The following is a 22,541-nucleotide window of genomic DNA, read 5'->3' as shown; positions in this document are numbered from 1 at the left end:
CTTATTTCTTGTTTGGATCCTTGCACTTGACATACACACACTGCCTAAACACATTACATTGCAGAAGGGTTTTTAATTTTTTTTTCAAGTTCTTGTATTTATTTTTGTGACAACACAAGATATCTAGAGATTAGACATATCACACATAAGGCAACCACAGGGCTCACACGTGTATTCTAATAACATATTGAACCGATTAGCATCACAAATCCCCTAAACCTAAACTGAAAATAATTTCCTTGACATTCCACTCCTTACATTTAGAAGGGGAGGATACATTTCGGGTAGATTTTTTGTGTGTAACATGGTGAAGTAGTGTCATAATCTGCTTTCCCACAAACATGTTGTGGCATATACATGAACATCTAGTCTTTCGTAGTCTTTCAGAACACCTTGAAGGTAAGAAGAAGAAGCGTTTGCTTATTATGGGACAGAGCTCTTGGGGAACAAAGGGAACAGTATGAACTGTGCAATTTTTTTTAAAGGCAAAATCATCTCTATTCTTCCCTTAAATATATCCTTGCCCCTTTTTTGTTTCTGTGGCATCCTATAGCCTCCACTAAACATTAACGGCACTGGTCCTGCCTCTCTAAGGGAATTCTCTACTGCTGGGGCCACCCTGTTGCGTCCTTCATTGGACGTTGGCACAGCAGGCAAACAACCCCATTTGGGTATCAGCAACCTTCTCCCTGAACTGAGACTCCCGATGCAAAATCCTTTTATTCCTCCCCCTCCCCCGCCCTACATGCAACCAAATAGAGCTGCCTGCTGCTATTAACGCGGGTCTCACCTAGCTAAGTGGGGAGGGCGCCAGGCTGGAGATGCTCCCTCTTCTTCCCCCCTCCTCCGCCACCCCCCTCTCCAGCCAGGAAGTCGCAACTATTCCGTTACAGGAGGCTTTCGAGGAGAAACCACACGGATAGCCTGCTTATGGCATTCAAAAACAGCAGCCTCGCAGCGGACTCGCCCTTGTCACGGACCCTTTCGGAGGCTTGGGTGAGCGTGAGCTGCCTTCCCCTGAACAGGAATGGTGCCTTGGGTGCCCCCTGCTTCCCAGACGAGAGGCACCCTTAGGTCCTTTCAGTCATGCTCTCGAACGGCTCCGCAAATGCAACCCCTTGGCCGGGGCCCCGGCATCCTCTCTCTCCCTCCCTGTCGTTAGAAGGCAGGTTTGCAAAACCTCCGAAAAGCCACAACCTATAACCCACGGGAGACAGAAGGAGGCTCGGGCTGCAGACAGTCCCGCCCCGCCCGCGCCCGCATTCATTCCTCGCTGGCGTTCCCCACCCGCCCCAGCGAGCCTTCATGTTCTCCTTTGTCTGAAAGGGATAATCCGGCAGGGCTGCGAGGAAAGCGGCCAGCCAAAGGGCCCCAGAGGCCGGTCCTTCTTCTCTCCAACCTGCCCCCCTCCCCCTTACTGTATGCCCAAGGCGGCTGCGGAAGGCTTGAAGGCAAGGAGGGAATCCACGTTGGTGGCGTCTCCTCTCCTGTCCTCCGTTGGTCAGCTCTGCCGTTGACTGCTCCAGGACAAGCTGAAGTTGACTGCCAAAAGTGCCATAAACACCCTCCCCACCCCCACCCTAGCCAGTCTAGAAGGGCGTCGGTTCTCCTAGCTTGAAAAAGCCCCCCTCCCCACAAGTGCAAGAAAGTTGTTCGCTGGGGCCAGAAGAGGCGGGGCCAGTCTGCGCAATGGTGGCGCCTTTGTTATGTGGGGGGGGGGGGTGAGAATCCTTCAGAGATTCACCCTTGTGGTGGGAGAAAAGGAAAGGAGGGGGATGCATCCGTTTTTCAGAACAGGGACTGAAGTGAAGGCAGGATGGGCAAAAAAAAAAAAAAAAAAACCTGTTCCCGTGAACCTTTTCTTTAAAAAAATCAGGGCAAACGGAAAATAAAAGCAAAAGGCTCTCGTTAAAACCAATTGGCACGCATCAGTGTCGCATAGTTCTGCTCCCTCCCCCTACCCTCCAAAGAAAAGAAATAAAACCATTTTATAGTCCCACACAGACCCGAACAATCTGTAAATAGTCCTTTGATGACCCGCTTATCTCCTGTTTTCATCCACTCTCTTGGCAAATAGGACAAGCAGAAGAGATTAATTAATAATTTCAAGTTCAGCTCACAAACGTTGAAGGCCCATAAAAGTTCTTGCAGCGATCCAAAATAAAGAGTTCATTAAAGGGATATGTCCAAAGCCTTTGATTTGTGATCGGTAGCCCTTGTAAAAGCCAGAGGGAGAAAGAGAAAGAAAGAAGGGGGGGGGGGGTAAAAGGCATATAAACATGCTAATACATTCGTTTACTCCACTACGAATAATTATAATTCATAATATTGATAGTTACAGCTTAGTACAGTGAACAGAACATAGGGAAAATATATAATGAGAGGGTTTGGTTTTTCCTTAGGATCCAACATGATTAGATTTGTTATTGAGTCAGTTAGGATAAGATCAGCAATAAATAAACAAATCGATCCTGACATTTAAATCCCGAGAATCTCCTGTATGTACAGTAAGGCAGTTATTCGCCGGTATATAAATAAAGAATCACATCTCAGGGAACAGCAGTCCGTTTTTTTTTTTGAAAGAGATCCCAAGTTTCCTTTCCATAGCTCTTGAAAGGTCCACTCCCTCCCCCTCCCTCCCCCCACCCCAAAAGACAGGAGGTCTGCTTGGTTCTCAGACTGCGCCAGGCCCAGGATCCGCTGTCTTGCGGTCTTTCCTCTTGCGATAATTAGATCCAGCTAAGCAGCCTCCCTTCCCTTCAAACAGAGAATCCCGCTAGCCGCACATCGGGGCAGAAGAGCGGGCCGGCCTTCCTGGGGGGGCCTCTGCTGTTTGTCTGCTTCCTTGGCCTGTCTCTTGGTTGCGGGGCGCTCCCTTTTTCCTGGCGGCGAAAGGCTTTTTTGTGCAGCGTGCCCCTGTGCAAAGGCCACTGAGTTCAGCGGATCTTACTCACAAGTAAGCGCTTGTTCTCCAGGGTTGCCCTTCCCTCAGCCAAAGCCGAGGCCAAATTCTCCCTGCAGCTTTGCTGGGAAGGGCGGCGCGCCCCTCTCGAGCTGTGCTTTTTCACCGGCATCTCCTGAGAAAGGAGATTTTGCTGGCTTGCAGTGAGCGCAGGGCAGACAGGGGGACTGACTCCCGAGAAATACGCTTCAGGATCGGCGTGACGGGTGGATCCTTTTAACTTGCCCTTGGCTTCTCAGACATTTCGCTGCACTGCGGTGGGCTCATGCGCTTTTCTTTTACCTGGTGGGCTGTAATTCAAAAGGTTCCCTGGCATGGCGAGGAGCAGTGAAATCCAAGCCAGCGGCTTTCACCAGGCACGTGGGAGTGCGCAGCCTGGCGATGCAGCCACCCGGGCTATGCGAGGGAGGCTAACCCGCGCGAAAGGGGAGGCGGGCGCCCGGCGCTTCGGAAATGAACGTGAAGGCGAGCCATGCAATCCCTCCACCGTGGAAATCGGCTCAGACTTGACCCCGGAACATTCTTCCCGACCGCGTCTTCCGCCATAGCCTGTGGGGCCTGGAGAGCGTCTTCGCCGGGAACACGTCCCAGGGCCCCGGGCGCCGTCGGAGGCAGGCTTCCCAGAAGTCAGTCCTGGGCAGAATTACGAAATTACACGGCACCTCGCCGGAGCCCTTCCACAAGCTCGGGGAGGGGGGAGGGGGTCCGCGCGCGTTTCTAATTGCATCCCCTGCTTAATGGGCGCGAGATCTTCGGATGGGGGTGGGGGAGGAGAGGGAGCTAGCGAGGAAACGGGAAAGAAAGGAAAATGCTTCGAGAAAGACAGACAGACAGACAGACAGACAGAAGGGCCACGCGTCTGCCTCCCCCCCCCCTTCATCCGCAAGGTCCGCCGGAGTTACATTTAAGGTTTCTTGGCTTTGGCCAAAAGACCCAAGTGACGATCTGTTGCTTCCCTTGAGATGGCTACAAAGAAGGAGAAGGAGGGGGGGGCGAGAGAGGGCCCGTACTCGCAGCTTGTCAATTTCAACATTGGGTCACATGACCAGCGCCTCCCTGCTAAGGATGGGGATAGATTTCCACGTCAGCTTACGTCTCCAAATTTCTTACTTCACGGATCTGCTTCAAAGAGGCAGCTGCATTAGAGAATCATGTTAAGCTCGGCTAATGCGGAGAGCCCGAGGTAGCCTAATGATGGATTTTGATGAGCGTGTTCCTTGTTCCTCTAACATGTATTTGCCCAGTTGTACTTACTACGTTTCGGGTCCTGATTTCTCCAGCCTCCCTTCCTTCCTGCCCCAGACCCCGTCTTCTCGCCCCATGACATACTCCTACTCCTCCAACCTTCCCCAGGTCCAACCCGTGCGAGAAGTCACCTTCCGCGAATACGCCATCGATCCAGCCAGTAAATGGCACCCCCGGAACAATCTCCCCCACTGCTACTCCGCCGAGGAGATCATGCACAGGGACTGCCTGCCGGTCAGCAACGCCGCGGCGGCGGCGGCCAGCATGGGCGAGATGTTCGGCAAAAGCCCGGCCAGCGTCTACCACCACCCCTCCGCCGCCGCCGCCGCCGCCGCCAACAGCAGCAGCAGCAGCAGCAACAGCAGCAGCAGCGGCGCCTCGGCCGGCTTCTATAGCGCGGTGGGCAGGAACGGCGTGCTGCCCCAGGCTTTCGACCAGTTCTTCGAGACCGCCTACGGCTCGGCCGACCACCACGCGGACTACGCCGGAGACAAGAGCGCCGACAAAGTGCCCGCCCCGGGAGCCGCTCCGGCCACCGCCGCCACCGCCGCCGCACCCGCGGCAACTTCAAGTTCGGACGGCGGCGGCGGCAGGGAGGCGGCGGCGGCGGCGGCGGCCGAGGAGAAGGAGCGGCGGCGGCGGCTGGAGAGCAGTAGCAGCCCGGGCTCGTCTTCCGGCAACAATGAGGAGAAATCCAGCAGCTCCAGTACGTATTAAGGCAGCGCCCTAGCGCTTTTATGAAAGGGACTTGGAAATCTTAGCGCACCGCCGCTGTTAAATTTTTATATGCTGTTTTATAAGCATATAAGGTTTATGAAGGGCCTTTAGATTTCCCCCAACAAAACTTTGTTATAAAAGGCGAGATCACGTGGCGAGGACTGAAATTGGCCGTGAAATACCCACCGGCCAATGGATGCCTTTTTTTTTGTGCCAAAAAAGGTCCCCCCCCTAAATCATAAAAAAGAAGAATAAAGAAGGGAAAGGGGGGGTGGGAGGTGGTGAGGTTCTGTAGTCAAAGTCTTGAAAATATAATAATGCACGTTTTGCGCCTGTAAAATTCACCCAAAAGGGGATTTCAGACTCCTTTGATATCCATGTAATCCTGTGATTTTTCTTTTCTTTGCTTTTTATAAAAGCCATGTGCTGCCCCAGAAGTCTAGTTAGAGGGCTGGACTCATAGCCATCCCTGCTTTTAACGATTGCACGAGAATAGTGTCGAACAGCTATCGTAACCGCCTGCACTGTTGTGCGATATTAAAAGCAACCAAACCAACCTAAGGCTGCCCCCGTTTTTGTCTCAAGGAAGCCGTTTTCCTAAGACACGGGGGGGGGGGGGGAATTGCGTGTTGCCTTCTGTCCAACAGTTTGTTGCTCCTTGCAATTGTTATTCAGTCTACAAAGCCGGTTTGGGTTCTCTTGTTTTTTAATTCCTCTCCCCACCCTACCCCAAAAGTCAAGAGCAGAAAAATACCCTTGCGGGTGAGATGCACTAGGAAAGGGGGGATGTTGTAGTTGTTGCAGTTGTTGTTGTTTTAATAGAAGGTGGCACTGATATTTAAAGTAACAAGCCATGGGGGTGGGGGGGACAAAGAAATGGGCTTCAGAGGAGATTACATTTGCTTTAAAAAACATAACAGCCACTGTGGCCAGGACTGAGGGACAGCCACCGGAATTGGAGGGGGGGGGGCTTCAGAACCAAACAGTAGGGCCCACTATGCTGTGGACATAACAACTAGTGATCATATGCAGGGGGGTGGGTATTTTCTAAAAAGAAAGAAAAGGAAGCACAGAAAAAAACAACAACAGGAGAAGCATCCCCAACAAGTAGGGAGGCATAGGGGAATGTCACCCATTTTGAAGGCATCATTGGACTGCTCCTAAAATGGCCCATCTGAAAATGAGACCCATGTTATTTTGCGGGGTTTGTTCTAGCAAAGTGTTTTTAGGATGGCAAGCCGTGATTGCTGAAGCTAAAATTTCAGTAGGGTCCTTAGGCTGCAGGACACGGTTGAGGTTCTCATCTTGGGTGACCCATCTTGAACTATGGCCTTTCCAGATTTCTTGCACCAGCCCAGGTCTTGGTTGAATTCCGCTTTCAGCGTTTGGCCCTTCCATCTTGTGCTTCCAAGCATTGTGAGCACTGGGCTCCCTGTCCATCCCTGTGAGGCCATCCTGTGCACACTTGCTCCCTTATGGCACCCTGGAACAGCGTGCACAGGATGACTCTGTGGGTCTGTTGTTTGAAGTGGATGTGCCCTGGAACTTTCCCTGTGGCATGTACATGAGGAGATTTTTCTTTGCACAAGATTCACTTAATATGTGCATAAATGTTGAGTAGGAGAGAACTAGCCAGGTAATAAGCCCAATGTCCCTGGATTAAATATGAACCGCAACCCCTCCTTCGTTCTTATGGTTCCAGACTCACTGGCTTCTGCCTTTATCTTTTCATTTCACAGGTGGACAACGTACCCGTAAAAAGAGATGCCCATACACCAAATATCAGATTAGAGAATTAGAAAGGGAATTCTTCTTCAGTGTCTATATAAACAAAGAGAAACGTCTCCAGCTCTCCCGAATGCTCAACTTGACCGACCGTCAAGTAAAAATATGGTTTCAAAACAGAAGAATGAAAGAGAAAAAAATTAACAGGGACCGATTACAATATTACTCAGCTAATCCACTACTTTAAAACTCGTAGCATTTTCCAGAATGAGATTAAATTCAGATCTCGCCCTTGACAAGGTCAAGCCACAAGGTTACCTATGAGAAAGAGTTTTCTAAGATGATGGAGGACTCTGAAAAACTAGGTGTCCCTCCATGTTTATTTTAAAGCAAAAGTACAGGTTTTTTTTTCTTTTGGAAGTTTTTCTTGATGTATCAACTGGAATTAATTTGGAGCCCAATATCTTTTAATCCGTGTGCAATTTCCACTTCTTGCCCCCAGACTCCACAGTTCTGTTAGGGATTCATGGGGAGTGAAATATTGGCTTCAGGATGCATTTAAACTACATTAACTTGGTTCACTGTGGAAGACTGGCTGGAAGGACATGTACATCAGCATCCGAGTTTGAGGATTAATGAAAAAAATCAAGCCAAAAAAGGGAGTCTTCAAAGCCCCCCCCCTAATTTTGCTGCAGATGCACAACTGCTACCCCGCATTACCCTTCCCTCCCTCATCTTCCACAAGAAAGTTTACCCTCCTAAGCAATTAAAGTATAATTGTTGTTTTTTAAATACTTAATTCCTTGCAAGGCCAATCATAATTGTCTGCTGAGAACCCACAGCTACTCTAACGGTGCTGTGTTAGGGAGACATGCCCTACAAGCCTTGGTGAGCTCCTTTTGAAATGATTTCAGGTATCCCTTTGCCATATATGGTAAAGAAACAATCACTGCCCAGGCAAATTCCTAACAATTCGAATTGTCGTCATTTTAATGAGTAACAAAGGTGGAAACATGGCCACCCTTTTTGATACAAATTGTATGTATATGCTTGAACCCTGGGGAGTGGTAGAGAGAGAGGGACACGGATAGACTAATCTAATACTTGCAAAAGGGTAAGTCAGTTTAAGGAATCTCTTGCCTTGTGCCCCATGATTTTTCTCCAGGAAATACCTGTGGGTGACGACAGTTTGGCAAAGACCACACGACACTTGATTTGACTTTGGATGTATCCAGTGCACTGAGATCAGATCATTAAACTATGGAAGGTTTCCTTAGAAGGCCCTGCAGCCAGGCCTGAATGCAGATAAGCCCACCATGTAAATAGGATGAAACTTGTTTTCAAACTTTGCTGTCCACCGTTAATGTCTAAAGTTTTACTTGGTTGTTCAGATGGCAGAATCAAAGAATGGAGTTCCTTGGAGTTATTTTAAATATATATAAAGAAATATATTTGCCAGCAGGAACCAAAGCGAGAGAGAAAGAGAGAGAGCCGTGATTTTAAAAAGAACTACTTAAAATTCTATATCAGTTTACAAAGAATATGTGTTTTATTGTAAGGGTCATTTGCTGTTGAAAATATCTGAATGTATATTTCATACAAGAATGATGTTTTTCAAGACTTGTACATTTTAAAAACGATGTTTTGTTGGTATACTTTTAAAAAGGCGTTGGGTTTGTCCTTTTTAAAAAAAATATGTGAAACCTATGGTGATGTTGTTTTTAAAAATCACCAGCCTCCAAGATGGATGCAATTTCTTTACACAGTTCACAAAATGCAATACATTTATAGCCCATCACTGTCTGAAATATGTATCGTCATATTTGTATATACAGTTTTCTTTTTAATATGCAGATGTCTTGGATTGCATGTATACAGTGGAATGGTGCACAACTAAAATAAATATGTGGGAAATTTATTTATTTATTTATCCCTTGTGTTACATTCATGGAGATTCTTTTATCTGGTCTGAGGTTTTGAATCTGACCAGCTGAGATGCTTGGGCAAAAATTCCACTCACCTATTGTTGCAAGTCATTCAGGACAGGCGAGAGCAACATGTCTGGTATTCATGAATGCGTAGGGGGACTCCAACTAGAATGAGGCCAGGTTTTACTGGTTTGCAGGGGGGGGATCAGTCCTTCAAAATAATGGAAAATTACAGGCCGGCGGGGGGGGGGGGGGGTTGTTAGCATATGTAAAACACACTAGAGAAGCTCATGTATTAGCTGGCTTCTACGTGTGCTTGGTTATTTCAGGCATCATATGTCTAAATACATTTTTGGAAGTATAAGCAATGTTTGGTGGAATTTGCTCTGCAAAATGGCATTTTTAGCCCTATTGGAGACAGCTGTGAGTGACTCCAAGGAAAACGGTTTTCTTTGGAGACATGTGACTGGAACCAAAATGCTGTTCAGAGATCTATGGGGGGGGGGGCTGAAAAACCCCAGAGACATCCGTGAAGAGATGACGTGAGATTGATAATTCTTCCCTTTTATTCTTAATCAGGAAAGAAAGCACATTCCATTTTTCCTATTGTTTATTGGCTTTGAACTTCTGTATTGCTTTGGACATCACCCATAACCTTGAGGTGAAGGGCTAACTGGCTTGGGGCTTTTGCTGACAACCCCTCCAAGCCAGACAGTGTCTGGCCAGAGGAAATGTACAAAGAGGAAGGGAGGGGGAGGGAGGCGAAGAGGGGACTTGTTTGTTTGTTTATTTGGCTGGCATGCTACAAAGGAATGCAGCTCTTTAAAGCGGGAGATAGAGAGATGGAGAAAGAGACAGACCCGCAGAGAAATAGACAGGGGGCCATAAAACGTCCGACCAGCCACTTCCTTTGCTAGTTAAAAATTAACTGGTTCTTCATGGCTAGTCTGAACCGTGGAGCTTCTCGAGGCTGTGCAGGAGACGGTGGTGGCGATTTCCTGGCCCACTTCGTGTCGCAGTGTTTGTGTGTGTTGGCTTTTTGTTGTTGTTGTTTTGTTTTTAAGCACATCCCGTGCGTTTCTGGGGCAAGGCAGTCATAAAAGTGCCCATGACCTACCTTTTTGCATCTTTTGAAAGAAAGCCTATAAACGAGGGCGAAGATTCACAGCAGTCGCGTAGCTGTTCTGTGCAGGGCAATTGTCTGGAGCGGGAGTCTCTGCGTTCGAGGGGAATTGGTTGGCAGGCCAGTCCTTGCTTTGGAAGAGGATCGCCACAAGATGGCGCTCTTCAGATCAATGTCAAAGCCGCAGCGGGAGAAGGAGGGGGGGAGAAAGAGATTCTTGGCCTTTGTTCCCTTTACATTCTAGGAGTTGCACATTATATTATTTCGCGTTGCACCGTCAGATTTGCTAAGGTAAGACGAAGGCTGTTGAGCATTCCTGCCAGGAGAATAGAGCGGGAGGCCAGAAGTTGTATCCAGGACTGACTTCCCGAGCTGCGAGCGCTCCAGAGCTGTGAGTATTTCCTTTGCGCCTGAGCGTGGAAAGAGGAGGAAGGACCTTCAAAATAAGGTACCGACAGAGGCATCTTTAGATCTGACTAAGCCTGTTTGGAAGGGGAAGGCCACGGGTGTCCTTTCTGTTAGGTCTTTAAAAGGCTCTTTTTCTTCTTCTTCTTTTTTTTTAAGGCTTCCTAAGTCTAGATGTCTTTGCAAAGCGGGAACCTGGAGAGTGGCTTCAGGTAGAGCTCTGTTGCTCAGGCCATGTGCTGGTAAAACAAACCTAGGCCAGGAAGGTGAGATCCTTATAAAAACTGCATCACTGGAAATATTATGAATCTTGACGTTTATGTGCAGAGCAAGAGGTGTTTTCTATCAACTAGATCTATAGGAGTGAAGACAGAAACTGGCAGATTATTTTGATGGCCTTATTGAGTCTGAGCTGTAGGTTACTCATTCCGGTTTGGCAAAGATTGTCAGTGTGTGGTTAACAGCAGCATTTATTAAAAGCCTTTTTTCTTCTGAGGCCAACGTCACTTTCCCTCCCCCTCCCCCCCCCACTTCCAAACAGAAGGTGGAAATCGATATGCTTAGACTCTGGAGGGAAAGTCTCTTTGGCACAACAAGAAATGTACAATTGCAGTCAGTGCTTGGCTCGAGGCTGGGGTTTCAAGCATCTCTATCGATCCCATGGATGTTTATGCAAAAGTATTTCGAGAGTGACGCCGGCAGGAAAGACCACAACGGCGTGGGGCTTGGCATCCCCAGCTTGAAGACAGGTCTTCATCTCTGATGAACCTTCCATAGTGCCTGTTCAGGGAAGTGAAGTCTTCCCTTTTTAAAGCTGTAGGCTGAAGCACCCAAAATGCAGCGCAAGCCCCACAGGCCCCCATTTCCTAAACCTTTCGGTTCCTACCCTCCTTCCTTCCCCTCTCCCCATGATACCAAAGATCAGTGGCCTTCATCTCCTGGGTTTAATTGCCAGGGATGTAAGGATAAGGATACCAAATGCAGAGAACAATGCTGCCACCGAAACCTGGAAGGAAAGCCTCTGAAGGGAAGCAAGGGGCTAACTTTGTGAAAAGGCCTTGATGTATCAACAAGCAGAGAGAATAGAGCGCCTTCCCCAAGCCCTCGGCTCCTCTGGGTTTAACCTGTATTAGTCCTGTATTTTTATTTTTGATCAAGTGATTTGGTATGTTAAAAGCCCCCTTTCTTCTGAAGGTCTCTGTAAAACAGGATGGCTAAAGGTTTATTATGGGCTCTTGAAACTTGTGGCCGGCCTTTCCTAGGGGAAGGAAACCGATCCCTTATTTGTTTGGGCTTGCAACCACCAACCTGTGTTTGTATCACAGTTTAATTTCGAGATGTTGATCCTCAGCGTGGGTTGTCATCAGTGATTGAGGGTGCTTGAGAAGTACGAGGTTTAGAAAATGATGCCCCAATAATCCTGCAAAAACAACCCCTCCCCGAAAAAAAAACCGGTGTCGTGGGGTCCCTATATTTTCCGATGTCGAATCCTCTTTTCAGGAGGTAAATGTTTAACCCACGGGGGTTTGAAGAAGCCCCCGGTTACAAGATCCTTGCTCAGAGGACTCGGTCAGAAAGACGCTTTTGTAGCTGTTGTGGCTGTTCGAGAAAGCGCCTACTTCTCGGGATTCCCCCACCCATCCAGGTGTCCCCTGAACTGGGTTGCGGAGAATGTGAAATTCCTGGCTGTTTCTTTCTCTCCCTGAGCGGGCGATGTTGTTTCCCATGATCCGATAGGACTTCCTCCCTGGGGAAAGGCTTACGTGTGAGCAAACAGGCATGAGTGGGGAGCCCCGCACAGGGCAAGCTCCCCCTCCCCACTTTTTTGGCTGTTCTTTTTGACAATGGGAAGGCTGTGGAAAGCCAACTTTGTTTTCCCGTCTGGAAGTTGTTGCATGCGACCGGATTGTCTTTCCAAAAAATGAGCTCGGAATTCGCAGCCAGAAGGGTCGTGTTTTCATGAGCGGAGGTTGTCTCTGCAGCTGAAGCAGGAGATCGTAGGCAGACAGCCTTGAAAGCAAAAAATAGCTAAGAGTAGGCGCAATTTTTTAAAAAACGAATAATCTAGTTTTCTATGCTTCGCAATGGATTCATGTGGATTAATATACAGGTATTTACATTCAGGTCGATACATACAGGTCGATACATTCTGCAAATTTCACTCATAGGTTTAGTCCCACGTAACAGCCTATTTCCACGCATTGGAGACTGCGGGCAAGCGCTCAGCGCGTGACCAGTGCGATCCTAAGCAATCCTTTGAAGTCCAGAAGTCCATTGACGTCTATGGCCTTAGAAAGGTTTGATTCGCTGTAGGATCGGATTGTAAGCGTAGAGTCTTGGAGCACCTAAAATCTGAGTTTTGAGGTCCCTGAAAGAGGATCAGGTTTTCATTATAAGCAGGGGTCCTTCGGTCTGCCCAGTAAAGCTTACGCTATTTTTTAAAAGTTCTTTAAGCTGTGACCAGCACAAAGTCTGCAGGAGTTCAGAGCAACTTTCACATGCTCAGGAACTTCGAGCTGAGAAACTTGGCCTGGCCTCAGCGCTCTCTTGCAGGCTTACTTGGCAGAGGTGCCCTTGACTTCAAACTAAATTTACGTCCAAGTAAATGGACATGAACGAACCCAAGGCCATGTAGCCCTGACCGGGGAAAGAGCTTCTCCCCTGAATTCCTTCCACATCAGCCTCCTCAGCCCGCCGAAGCCTGGCAGCGATCCTGTCCTGGTCTCCCGTTCATAAATCCCATCGATATCAAATGGGAAACTCACTCACCAGGAACGGCGCGCAGGAATCCGGCCAGACCAGAATTCAGGCTGCCAGGGGCGCTGGGGTTGAAGACGCAAAGGCAGACTGGATTTGAAAGGGTATAAATCTCTCCAAACTCGACTGTAGGTCATTCCGATTTTCCTCTCTTCCCCTTTTTACCACCAAAGAATTTCGAAGCGAAGATAAAAATTACTGGGATGGCCATTTGTCACCTTCCTTGGCACAGAGATGCGTTTCTCAAACGGCCTGATGGAAAGCCGCTGTTTGGGAATTTATCCAGAGGGAAAACTGGCTTGGCACGCGGTCGCATTCTTGACAAGTGACACGTCCGATCTTAGAGAAGTGCTCGCTGATTGCATTAATTTGGGCTGGGATTGACAAAATGCGATCTGCCGCTGTAGTCTTCACAGCCCCGTGGTAAACTTTGATATCCTTCCCTTCCTTTCTCCTCCTTCACTCCCCCCCCCTGCTTGGTCCTCCCCACCAAACCTCAATTTGCCCATGTCAGAAATATAAAGCTCGTCTTAATTAGCACACAAGCAGAACGGCGGTCCCTTGATTAACAATGCTCGACCTCTGGGTTCCTTGAGGAAATAATAAATGAATAAATCGCTCTTCAGGAAGAAAGAAAGAAAGAAAGAAAGAAAGAAAGAAAGAAAGAAAGAAAGAAAGAAAGAAAGAAAGAAAGAAAGAAAGAAAGAAAGAAAGAAAGAAAGAAAGAAAGAAATCTAAACAAGCTCTAGGATGAGATCTGGTTTATCTCTTGGGGTTTGGGTTTTGTTTTCTTTTATTTAGTCCGAATTCATAAAACGGTTTAACGACTCTATTACTATAGCCATTATATTTCTCATGGATCAATAAAGTTTTATCTGGATGGAGGATTCGGCCATCCACTTGAAAAGGCGTTTTTGCCATCAAAACCTCCTCTCTGGTGCCAGGGCGCTCCCTCAGCGCTTCGGGGCAACGTGGTTGCCGATCGGGCCTTTGACTTTATCGCCTCCCTCCCCCCCCACCCCCCCACCCCCCAGCCGAGTGTGTTGGCAGGGGCCAAATGAAAAAGCAGCGATCCCTCATTCTGGGCCCAGCATAATAGTCTAAAGAATGCTATAAAGCTCTGCTTAATGTCCGAGACACATTGTTAAGTGTTTAAAATGTAGCCGCTGCACACAATGCACGCCAAAGTAGCTTAGTTGCTCCAGGATTGACCATTATCTTTTATAGTTAAGAATCAAGTGCACATTATTAGTTTAACTTCACTGGCTTTGATGATGCCGGTCGCTGTTGGCTCACCTTGGCCTTGTTAGCAATTAAAGAAAGCACCAAGCCGAGTCCACCAGCTCCCAGCCCGGTCCAAAAACGCCTCCTTCTCCGGCAGCCTCCTCCCCACTGACCTCCTCGGGTCCTGGATCAGGCCCTGAGTGCCTTGACCATCAGCACAGCCAGGCTCTGGCCTCCCAGCCAGGCAGCCATCCAAAATGCCCTGGCTGGGAGCGGCCGGTTGTTTGCGGCCCCCGTTCTTCGGGTTACAAGAACGACGGTGCTCATAAAAGCAATCCCCTGTCGTCGAAGGAATACATATATATATATCTTGAGCTGCGGCTTCCTCTAAGGAAAGAGCGGAGGTTCAAGAGAGTTGATGCAACACCCGCTGCTCGGAGTCCGCCCCCCCCCCTCCTGATTGTGCAGCACGGCAGGATCGGCCCAGCGGGCCCAGAACTTTCTGTGCCAATCTCATGTTGAGTAACTGCAGTCTAAGCCTATTGATCATTGGGCTTCTGTTGGAATGACCCCCCCCCGCCCCCAGAACGGGCCAGGATCCCGAGGTTCGTCTCTGGGGGCTTCAGTTCCAAGATGTGTGACTCTTAGCCACTGATAGACCCATCCGCCGCCTCTCGTGTCTTCCCTCCAGCCCGCAATACTTTTAAAGGCTTTTCCAGCAGGGTCTATAAATTCGCCATCGTTTTATTTAGGCGGGGAAGGGTTTTACAGACGTCGACGGGTTTTTTTTTTTCCCTTCACCTTTTCTCTTTCTAGCTTCACAAGCCCCTCCTTGTACAAAGTAGCCGGTGAAGGGTTTTTTTTTTTTTAAAGCATCATTTGAATAACTTGGAAAGGATTTCCCTTCAGATTTTTAAAGTTTGCGACTCATTTCTATTTGATCCGGCCAATGGAAAACAAACAGATTGGGCCAAGAAGTGGGCTTCTCCCAGGGGGAACTTTTGGGGATATTCTTGATGCCAGGCGAGAGGGCGAAGGCGAAACTGGGCTGAGGGCGGAGCCCGATTTCATTCTATTTCTGTATTTATAACGCGAAGCTTATTGATAATAGGGCTCCCATCTATCTGTTAGCCAATAAAATGGTTCCTTATACGGCATTCATTTTGTTAGCGGCTGATACGGCCCTCCGAGGAATCTGATAAGGAGCTGTGCTCTGCACATTAACACATGGTATGGTAAGTCGAGCTTGGGGACATACAAACAATATTACCACAAGGAGGGGGCGCGAGGGGGGAGAAGATGGAGAACTGTTTCTACAGGCTACTGGGTAGCTGCTTCTGGTTGGCTTGGCTGGTTACATTCGGCTGGGAGTCTTTAGATGTTCAAGGCAGTGGTTGAGTTCTTGGCAGGCTGGCGGTGGAGGAGAGGGGCAGAAAAGAGGTCCAAGTTTAAGCGAGGGGCTTTCCTTTTCCATAAAGGACTTTACGAGGCCGGCAAAAGTTGCCCCGACCTCAACCAGGCTTCCTGTCCGACCACCGTCGAACCTCAAGGGGGCCTGCCCTGGTTGCCTGGCCTGGAGAAAACTCCCCTTTGCATCCCCTCTCCTCCTTGAGAAGAGCCACCCTCTGGGGGAGACTGGCAACCGGTACGCGGGGGGGGGGAGGGGGGTCCAGACTATAGGCAAGGCCAGAGCCACCTTGAGCGTGACAGACGGAGAGTGGTGAGCGCGGGGTGGCTTTTGGCGGAATCAGAGGGCCCTAAGGAGTCTCCCGGCCAGCGGCGTTGTTTGAACGCCAAGGGTAAACGCCGGAGGAAAGAAGGGGTTGAAAGGCCGTTCCGTCCGCGCTGAGGCTGGGGCGGAAGGCGAGCCTCCCCGGTGCCCCTGCGGAAGGCTTGACTGGCAGGAGACCAGGGTGCCGGAACGGAACCCGGAGGGAGATTTGACTGGACAATCTTGCATGGATGCAAGACCCCTCCTTGCTCGCTGGGAAGCAGAGGCGGGCCATCCTCTTAAGCTGGGGAGGTTGGGAAGGGGAACCTGCCAGGCGGGGATCTGCAGTCTTGCCTCAGGCTTCACGGGCACGTCTGTCTGGAACACGGAGAGACGGCGCTATTGTTCCAGGACAGTGCGGAGGATTTCAGTGCGGCACCAGAATCACAGCCCCTGCTTCCTTCGCTTCCGCCTTAGAAAATCGGTCTGCCCGTCTGCCGACTCCCCGGGCCGTCTGCTGGCTGTCTGGTACTTTCGCCACGGACACAAGCCGGGCATCTCTAGCAGGGCTCTTTAGCCGCTTGCGGACCGGCAGGGCAGAAGAGATTGGATGAGAGATGGTCCAAACTGAGGGGGGGGGGATTTGCCGACTCCCCACTGTGTGCGCCGGCGCCTAGAAGAGGCATCCCGCTAGATTCCATTTGCGCTCTTTCATATTCCTGCTGCGGCCTCAGGCAGGGTTGTTTCTTTGTTGCTCAACATTTTGGTGTTCAAAGGTACTTCACCTCCGAGGCCGCAATTCTACGCAAAGTTAGGGGAGGGGAGTAACACGGTGAGACTTACAGATGCACAAAACAGGCATAAGGACTCCCGAGCCATCCCGCCTTGAAAAGCCTGCGCTTCCGCACCCTTACAGTAGATGACATTTGGAGGAGACCTTCAGGGGCTGTAGGATGCCCATTGCCCCCCCCCCCAGCTCTCTTGAGGAGGCCAGGTTGATTCAGGACCACCCGCGCCATCGCCATAAAGCTCCAGTGGGTAAAGAAGTTCGTGTCCCAGAGCCTGGCCCAAGGTATTTGGGGCTTGGAGTCTTCAAGGCATGGATTGTGCAAAGACCGCGAAGAATGCTGGCAAGGTGGGGAACAGAAACGGAATAACCGTCCTGCTCTTTCACATTGTTACATTAGCATGTATGCTAATAGGCGCTCCCTAAATTATGGGTCCCATTAAAAGCAAGCAAATTGTTTTCGGATTTGTCCCCCTCCCCTCCCCCAGTCTGGGATCGGTGTGCGGCTGCAGGCGCCCGGCTGCCTCCCTCCCTTGCAGGCGGCCACGGCGACCATGCAGGAACATCGATTCCACAGAATATACCTGTACCCACACCTATATAATACCCAGATATAGATATATTGGAAATTCAGAAATCGCCCTGAGGAGCAGCTCAGTGCCTACGAAACCAAACTGGGAGGGGTTGCTGGTGGAGGCCGGTTTTCCATTGGCTGCACGCACTCGCCGTGGCGCAGGGGTCTCTCTAATCATATTCAGCATGTTTTGCACAAGAAATGTCAGCCAGAAAGGGCCATCCGCTCTCTTCGCCAAATTATTCCCCGACAATGGCATGCTCGGAGAGCCCGGCTGCAAACTCTTTTTTGGTGGACTCCTTGATCAGCTCAGCCTCAGGCAGAGGGGAAGGCGGTGGTGGAGGAGGAGGAGGAGGTGGTGGTGGTGGTGGAGGCGGCGGCGGCGGCGGCGCTGGAGGAGGCGGAGGCGGCGGCGGCTACTATCCCAACAACAGTAGTGTCTACCTGCCCCAGACCTCCGATTTGTCCTATGGGTTGCAAAGCTACGGACTTTTCTCCGTGCTGGGCAAACGCAATGAGGGCCCACCTCCAAGCATTGTCCCTTCTTCTCACTCCTACATGTCAGGGATGGAAGTCTGGCTAGACCCCCCGAGGTCTTGCCGCATGGAAGAGCCGGAAAGCCCGCAGGCGACCTCGTGCTCTTTCGCTCCCAGCATTAAAGAGGAGAACTCCTACTGCCTCTATGACGCCGACAAAGGCCCCAAAGAGGCGGCGGCCACCGACCTCTCGACTTTCCCCAGGCTAAACCCGGAGGTCTGCTCCATGAACAACGTGACGGCCGGGGTGCCCGTGCCAGGCTACTTCCGCCTCTCTCAAGCTTATGGCAGCGCCAAGGGCGGCAGCGGCGGCGGCGGGGGCTTCAACAGTAACCCCCACCATCCTCATCACCAGCAGCACCAGCAGCACCAGCAGCAGCACCCGGGGCAAATGGTGGCTTCCCAGTTCGCCCCGCAGCCCCCAGTGCGCTTTGAGACGCCTCCTGCCCTGCCTGCTGCAGCCCCACGGCCAGAAGCCCCGAGGAAAGAGAGCGAAGAGTCCTCCCCACCGGCCACTTTGGCTTGCGTCTCCCAGAGGGGGGAGGACGAAGGGCCTGCGTCCTCCTCCGCCGCGGAAGAGCTCTCCCCGGCTCCTTCGGAGAGCAGCAAGCCCTCCCCGGAGAAGGAAAGCCTAGGTAAGCCAAGGAAAGCACTCCGGAGGCGGACCCGGTCAGCCGTGGAACGGGCGCTGCGTCGGCGCCTCGCAAACAAAGCCCGACAAATTGACCTCCTGAACTGCCCGTGCCTCTCTGGGAGCCGGGAGAGGTGATGGGTGCACATTTACGCGGGGCTTCGGCGCTGACGCCCGGCCCTTGGGCCCCCTAACCCTTAATGCCCTGGGCCACGGGGAGAAAACAGGGCGCAGCAGAGCTGAGTGGGGGTGGGAGGCGGCCCTCCTCGCCCCGAGCCCGGCAGAGGGGCCTGCAGAGATAGCGTAGATGTTTGTAGAGCGTCCAAAGTAAGCAGGAGGCCAGCGCCAATAAATAACGCCATTAACAGGCTAAGTTCTAGTTTACGATCCTGAATGCCTCTTTGAAAAGAAAGCAGCTGGGCCGGAATCCTCCTTCTATTAAATGCTATCAAATCAGGCAGGGCGGATGTCCTTCAAGGCACGACGAGGGTTGCTGTGATGAATACGGGCGCTCGGGAACCTCCTGCGCTGGGGCCGTGGGGAGTCGTTCGGCAGCACCCACCCAGGGCAGTGGGGCTTGCGCTGGAGAAGATTTCCGGTGCATTATTCCTCCCCCTCCCCCTGAAAAAGAAAGCCAAACCTGTCTCCAGGGAGGGTTTTCTGCTTACCCGGGATTCTGAGACTATAACTAGTGTAAGCCAGGAGTAAAAATATACTAGTACCTTACAGGCAAAGATATACCAAAGCCAACTTCCATGAATGGGGTGCCCCAACAGAGGGACGCGTCTGTCCCTCTGAGATGACCTGGGTAAGCATTGGGTCTCTATGGAAAGATGGGGGCTGGGATCTGTCGCACACGTAGAAGTGCAAGCGGGGAGATTTCAGCGTGGCTTGATGGAAACTCACTGTCCTACCGCTAAACGGCCAAAAAGTCACGATAGAGACGAAGGGGATTTATCGCCCGCCAGCGGACATGACTCTCTGCAGGTAGATCCTGCTGAAGGAAACGGGTTTCACGCCCGAGTAAGCCGGGGCACCTGAAATCCCAGCTTTAATTGATTGGCTCGGCGTTGGTCAGATTTCGATTATCAGCGGAGCGCTGTTTGATTTAGTAGCGCCTGTGGGTTGATAAACACCCAGAGATTCCGGGTTTTTTGTTGTTTGTTTGTTTTTTTTGCCTTGAATCAAGCGCCTGAGGAGCAAAGCTTCCCGCTGAAAGGGAAATCGCAGACGGGCAGGACGCCACTGCCAAAGGCACCCGCCAGGATCGGCGTCAATTCCAAAACCGAGTTTTCCAGGGCGAGCGCAGGGGAACCAAATCCTTAGATGGGCATGTCCAGACCGTGGCGCTGGGAGGCTGCGACTCCGGAGAGACTCGGAAGGGGCCCTGAGCAGTGGGAAGCTTTCGGCGAAATCCTCTCTAAGAGGCCTTGGCGCCTGGCCGGTCTCTGCCCTCCCCCTTCCCGGTGTCCCTTGCTAATGCCCCGTTCTTCCTTTCTCGACCCCAGGCCACTCCAAGGGTGAGAATGCCGCCAACTGGCTCACGGCGAAGAGCGGCAGGAAGAAGCGGTGCCCTTACACCAAGCACCAGACGCTGGAGCTGGAGAAGGAGTTCCTCTTCAACATGTACCTGACTCGGGAGCGGCGCCTGGAGATCAGCCGCACCGTCCACCTCACGGACAGACAAGTGAAGATCTGGTTTCAGAACCGCCGGATGAAACTGAAGAAGATGAACAGGGAGAATCGGATTCGGGAGCTCACAGCCAACTTCAATTTCTCTTGATGAACCGGCGGGCGCCCCTCCCTGAGTTCAAGAGCCAGAAACGTTTCGGGAGTTTGGTTTGGTTTCTTTGGCTTTAGGCTTTTGCGAACTCGCGCCTGTGTGGATTTAGAAGTTTCGCTTACAGTTGTTTTTTTGTTTGGGTTTCCCCCCTCAGCCTCCCCAGGGCCTCTTGGTCGTTGATTTCGTTGGGATAAAGCCATACTGATGCACATCGGCCCGCGCCTTGGATAGCCCTTGCTTCGTTCCCCGGTCTGGGGGATCCTGAAGCTCAGAAACTCTGGACCATGGTCTCCCCCCACCCCACCCCCCTTGAGAAAACTGAGCCAAACTTAAGGGAAAGCAAATAAGACGAATGTGCGACTGGGTTCCGGTCTTTTAATTGGGTCCCCGCCGCTGCTTTCGTGGGGGGCGGGGGGGGGGGTCGCAGCTTATATCGAGAGCACGTCCAGCCGACCACTTCGGGTTTCCTAGGATGACCAGCAGCAAAGCCAGCTCAGAGTGTGGATTTCTTGCCCCCCAAATGCTTGACATTACAGCTTCCCCGAATGCCAGTCCCTAAAACTCTCCGCCTCATTGAAAGACAGGGAAAACTTTGTCTTTTTATTGGCTAAATAATTACACTTTCTGGGGGGGGATTTATTCTGGATAGGTGGGGTGACCCCTAGTTATGCTCAACAAGCACATAGGAAAGAAAAATGTTTAAAGACTCATCTGCCACGCCTTGGAGGAAAAAGACAAGAAATCGCTGTCTTCTGTCCTGTGAGGGTGTGTATTCTGGTGTACCAGAAGCATTTTCGGCCAGGGGAAGGGTGACCGATTTTCCTTTGATACTGTGAAGTTACACGCCTTGAGAAGGTCAAGCGTGTAGTGCAAAAAGAAAGAAGAAAATATCTATAAATACAGATATGTACAAATGTCTATTAATATTATTAATATTATTAAAATGTCAAGACTGTTGGAAGCAAATGCATTCTATATCGTTATTCTGAATGTTAGCGCTAGCTCTTTCTCGTTCTTAAAACGGAAATAAATTAATATTGTAATCCTGCTGTGCGTGGAACGAAAGACGCAACCACAAAACGATGGAGATGCTGTTTTTGTTCTCTTAGAAAAATAAAAGAAATGGAATGAACCCCAAGCCCCCTTTTTTTAAGAAAAAAAATACCCTCGTTTTGTGACTGTTTATTCTCAGGTCCCTACGTTAGATCTCCAAGAACTTTTACAACAGGGATCCTTTGCCCGAGTCCCCTGCAATTACTTTAGGAATCTATTTAAATATGACCTAGACGGTCGTAATTTGTCTGGGCCATATAGCAATGGTGCTGTAAGGTTTGTCGGCTTTTGTTCCGTTTTATGGCTTGCTAGCATTTCTGGATTGGGGCTGTCTTGGACGAGCCGTTTCAGTCGAGAGGGCGACGCTGCACAGGCGGGCAGCCAAGGGCCTTTGCCTTGAGAGGGGTGGCTGGGCTGGCCTGTTCGCGTCGTTTACTCCCCCCCCCCCCCACCTCCACAGGAAAACCGAGAGGGCTCAAAAAGAAGTCGGGGAAGAAAAGGTGAGCACGAGGGAGGGAACGCAGCCTTCTTGCCCAGCTTGTCGGCCATGTTTGTCCGTCTCCTACCTGGCAGCCTGCAGCGTGGAGTCGCCTTGAGGGGCTGCAGCGCTGCCCGCGTAGCAAGAGCCCAGCACGAAGGCGAACGGGAGACCGAGGAGGAGGAGGGAGGGACGGGGGGAGGGAGGGAGGGAGGGAGAAATGGAAGCCTCAGTGGCCAAGCCAATGGCATCTTTCAGGCAAGGAGTAGACTTTGAACCCGGCCATCTTCCCTAGGAGTCTTTGACGGCTGGCAATCACGGTTAGAGGCCAGCACCTGCCTTTTAAATCTCTCTCTCTCTCTCTCTCTCTCTTATTATTATTATTAAGGCTACACGAGGATTCCCCCTCCCCCCAAAAAAAGAAATTGAATGTCAGGGATATGGCTGCTGAAACAGTACATGGAAAGCAAAAAAGGAACGCAAGAAGGGGGAAGGGAATGGCGAGTGCTGTGGGGTGGAGGGGGGGCGGCGGCGGCAGCCAGGGGGTGTCGGAGTCACGTTGCCGGTTTGCGTTTGTTGTGTTGTTCTTTGTGGCGGGCTCCTTTGGCCTGAGGAGAGCGGCCATGGGGAGCCCTCTTAATTAGGCGGCTGAGAACTGGTCGGTGATTTAGGTAGTTTCATGTTGTTGGGGCTGGAGCTCTCTCTCTCTCGACAGCACGAAACTGCCTTCATTACTTCAGTTTGTATTCATCAAGCGGGTCTAATAAGCGCCCCCCCCCAACCCAACCCATCTGCCTTTAAGCGCCGACGAGGTGTGGGAAGGCGGCTCTTTCCTCCAGGCGTCAAGGGCCAACGCCATTGTTCCCTTTGGGGCGCCTGCAAAACTCCACTCCGTCGGCCCT

General features: G+C 50.8%; 2 protein-coding genes across 2 annotated transcripts; both read left to right on the top strand.

The window, feature by feature from the left end:
- Positions 1-702: 702 nt before the first annotated feature.
- Positions 703-8,571, top strand: HOXA11 (homeobox A11). Its single transcript, XM_077303257.1, has 2 exons — positions 703-4,913; positions 6,664-8,571. Exons 1-2 carry the CDS (start codon positions 4,130-4,132, stop codon positions 6,894-6,896), a joined length of 1,017 nt encoding a protein of 338 aa, XP_077159372.1. The 5' UTR covers positions 703-4,129; the 3' UTR covers positions 6,897-8,571.
- Positions 8,572-10,377: 1,806 nt separating this feature from the next.
- HOXA10 (homeobox A10) lies at positions 10,378-21,230 on the top strand. The gene is made up of 2 exons (XM_077303254.1): positions 10,378-18,329; positions 19,834-21,230. The coding sequence occupies exons 1-2, from the start codon at positions 17,360-17,362 to the stop codon at positions 20,106-20,108; spliced, it is 1,245 nt and encodes a 414-aa protein (XP_077159369.1). The 5' UTR covers positions 10,378-17,359; the 3' UTR covers positions 20,109-21,230.
- Positions 21,231-22,541: the final 1,311 nt, after the last annotated feature.

This window comes from Paroedura picta, chromosome 11 (genome assembly GCF_049243985.1).
Source record: "Paroedura picta isolate Pp20150507F chromosome 11, Ppicta_v3.0, whole genome shotgun sequence".
Classification (NCBI taxonomy): domain Eukaryota; kingdom Metazoa; phylum Chordata; class Lepidosauria; order Squamata; family Gekkonidae; genus Paroedura; species Paroedura picta.
Note: the sequence above shows the minus strand (reverse complement) of the source record. Positions and strands in the feature narration are given on the sequence as shown.

Bases quoted from the DNA above. Each gene is read 5' to 3' on its own strand.
- HOXA11 (XM_077303257.1), top strand. From the start codon at position 4,130: ATGCGGAGAGCCCGAGGTAGCCTAATGATGGATTTTGATGAGCGTGTT. The intron at 4,914-6,663 runs GTACGTATTAAG...TTCATTTCACAG, and splicing joins GGAGAAATCCAGCAGCTCCA to GTGGACAACGTACCCGTAAA.
- HOXA10 (XM_077303254.1), top strand. From the start codon at position 17,360: ATGTCAGCCAGAAAGGGCCATCCGCTCTCTTCGCCAAATTATTCCCCG. The intron at 18,330-19,833 runs GTAAGCCAAGGA...TCTCGACCCCAG, and splicing joins CCCGGAGAAGGAAAGCCTAG to GCCACTCCAAGGGTGAGAAT.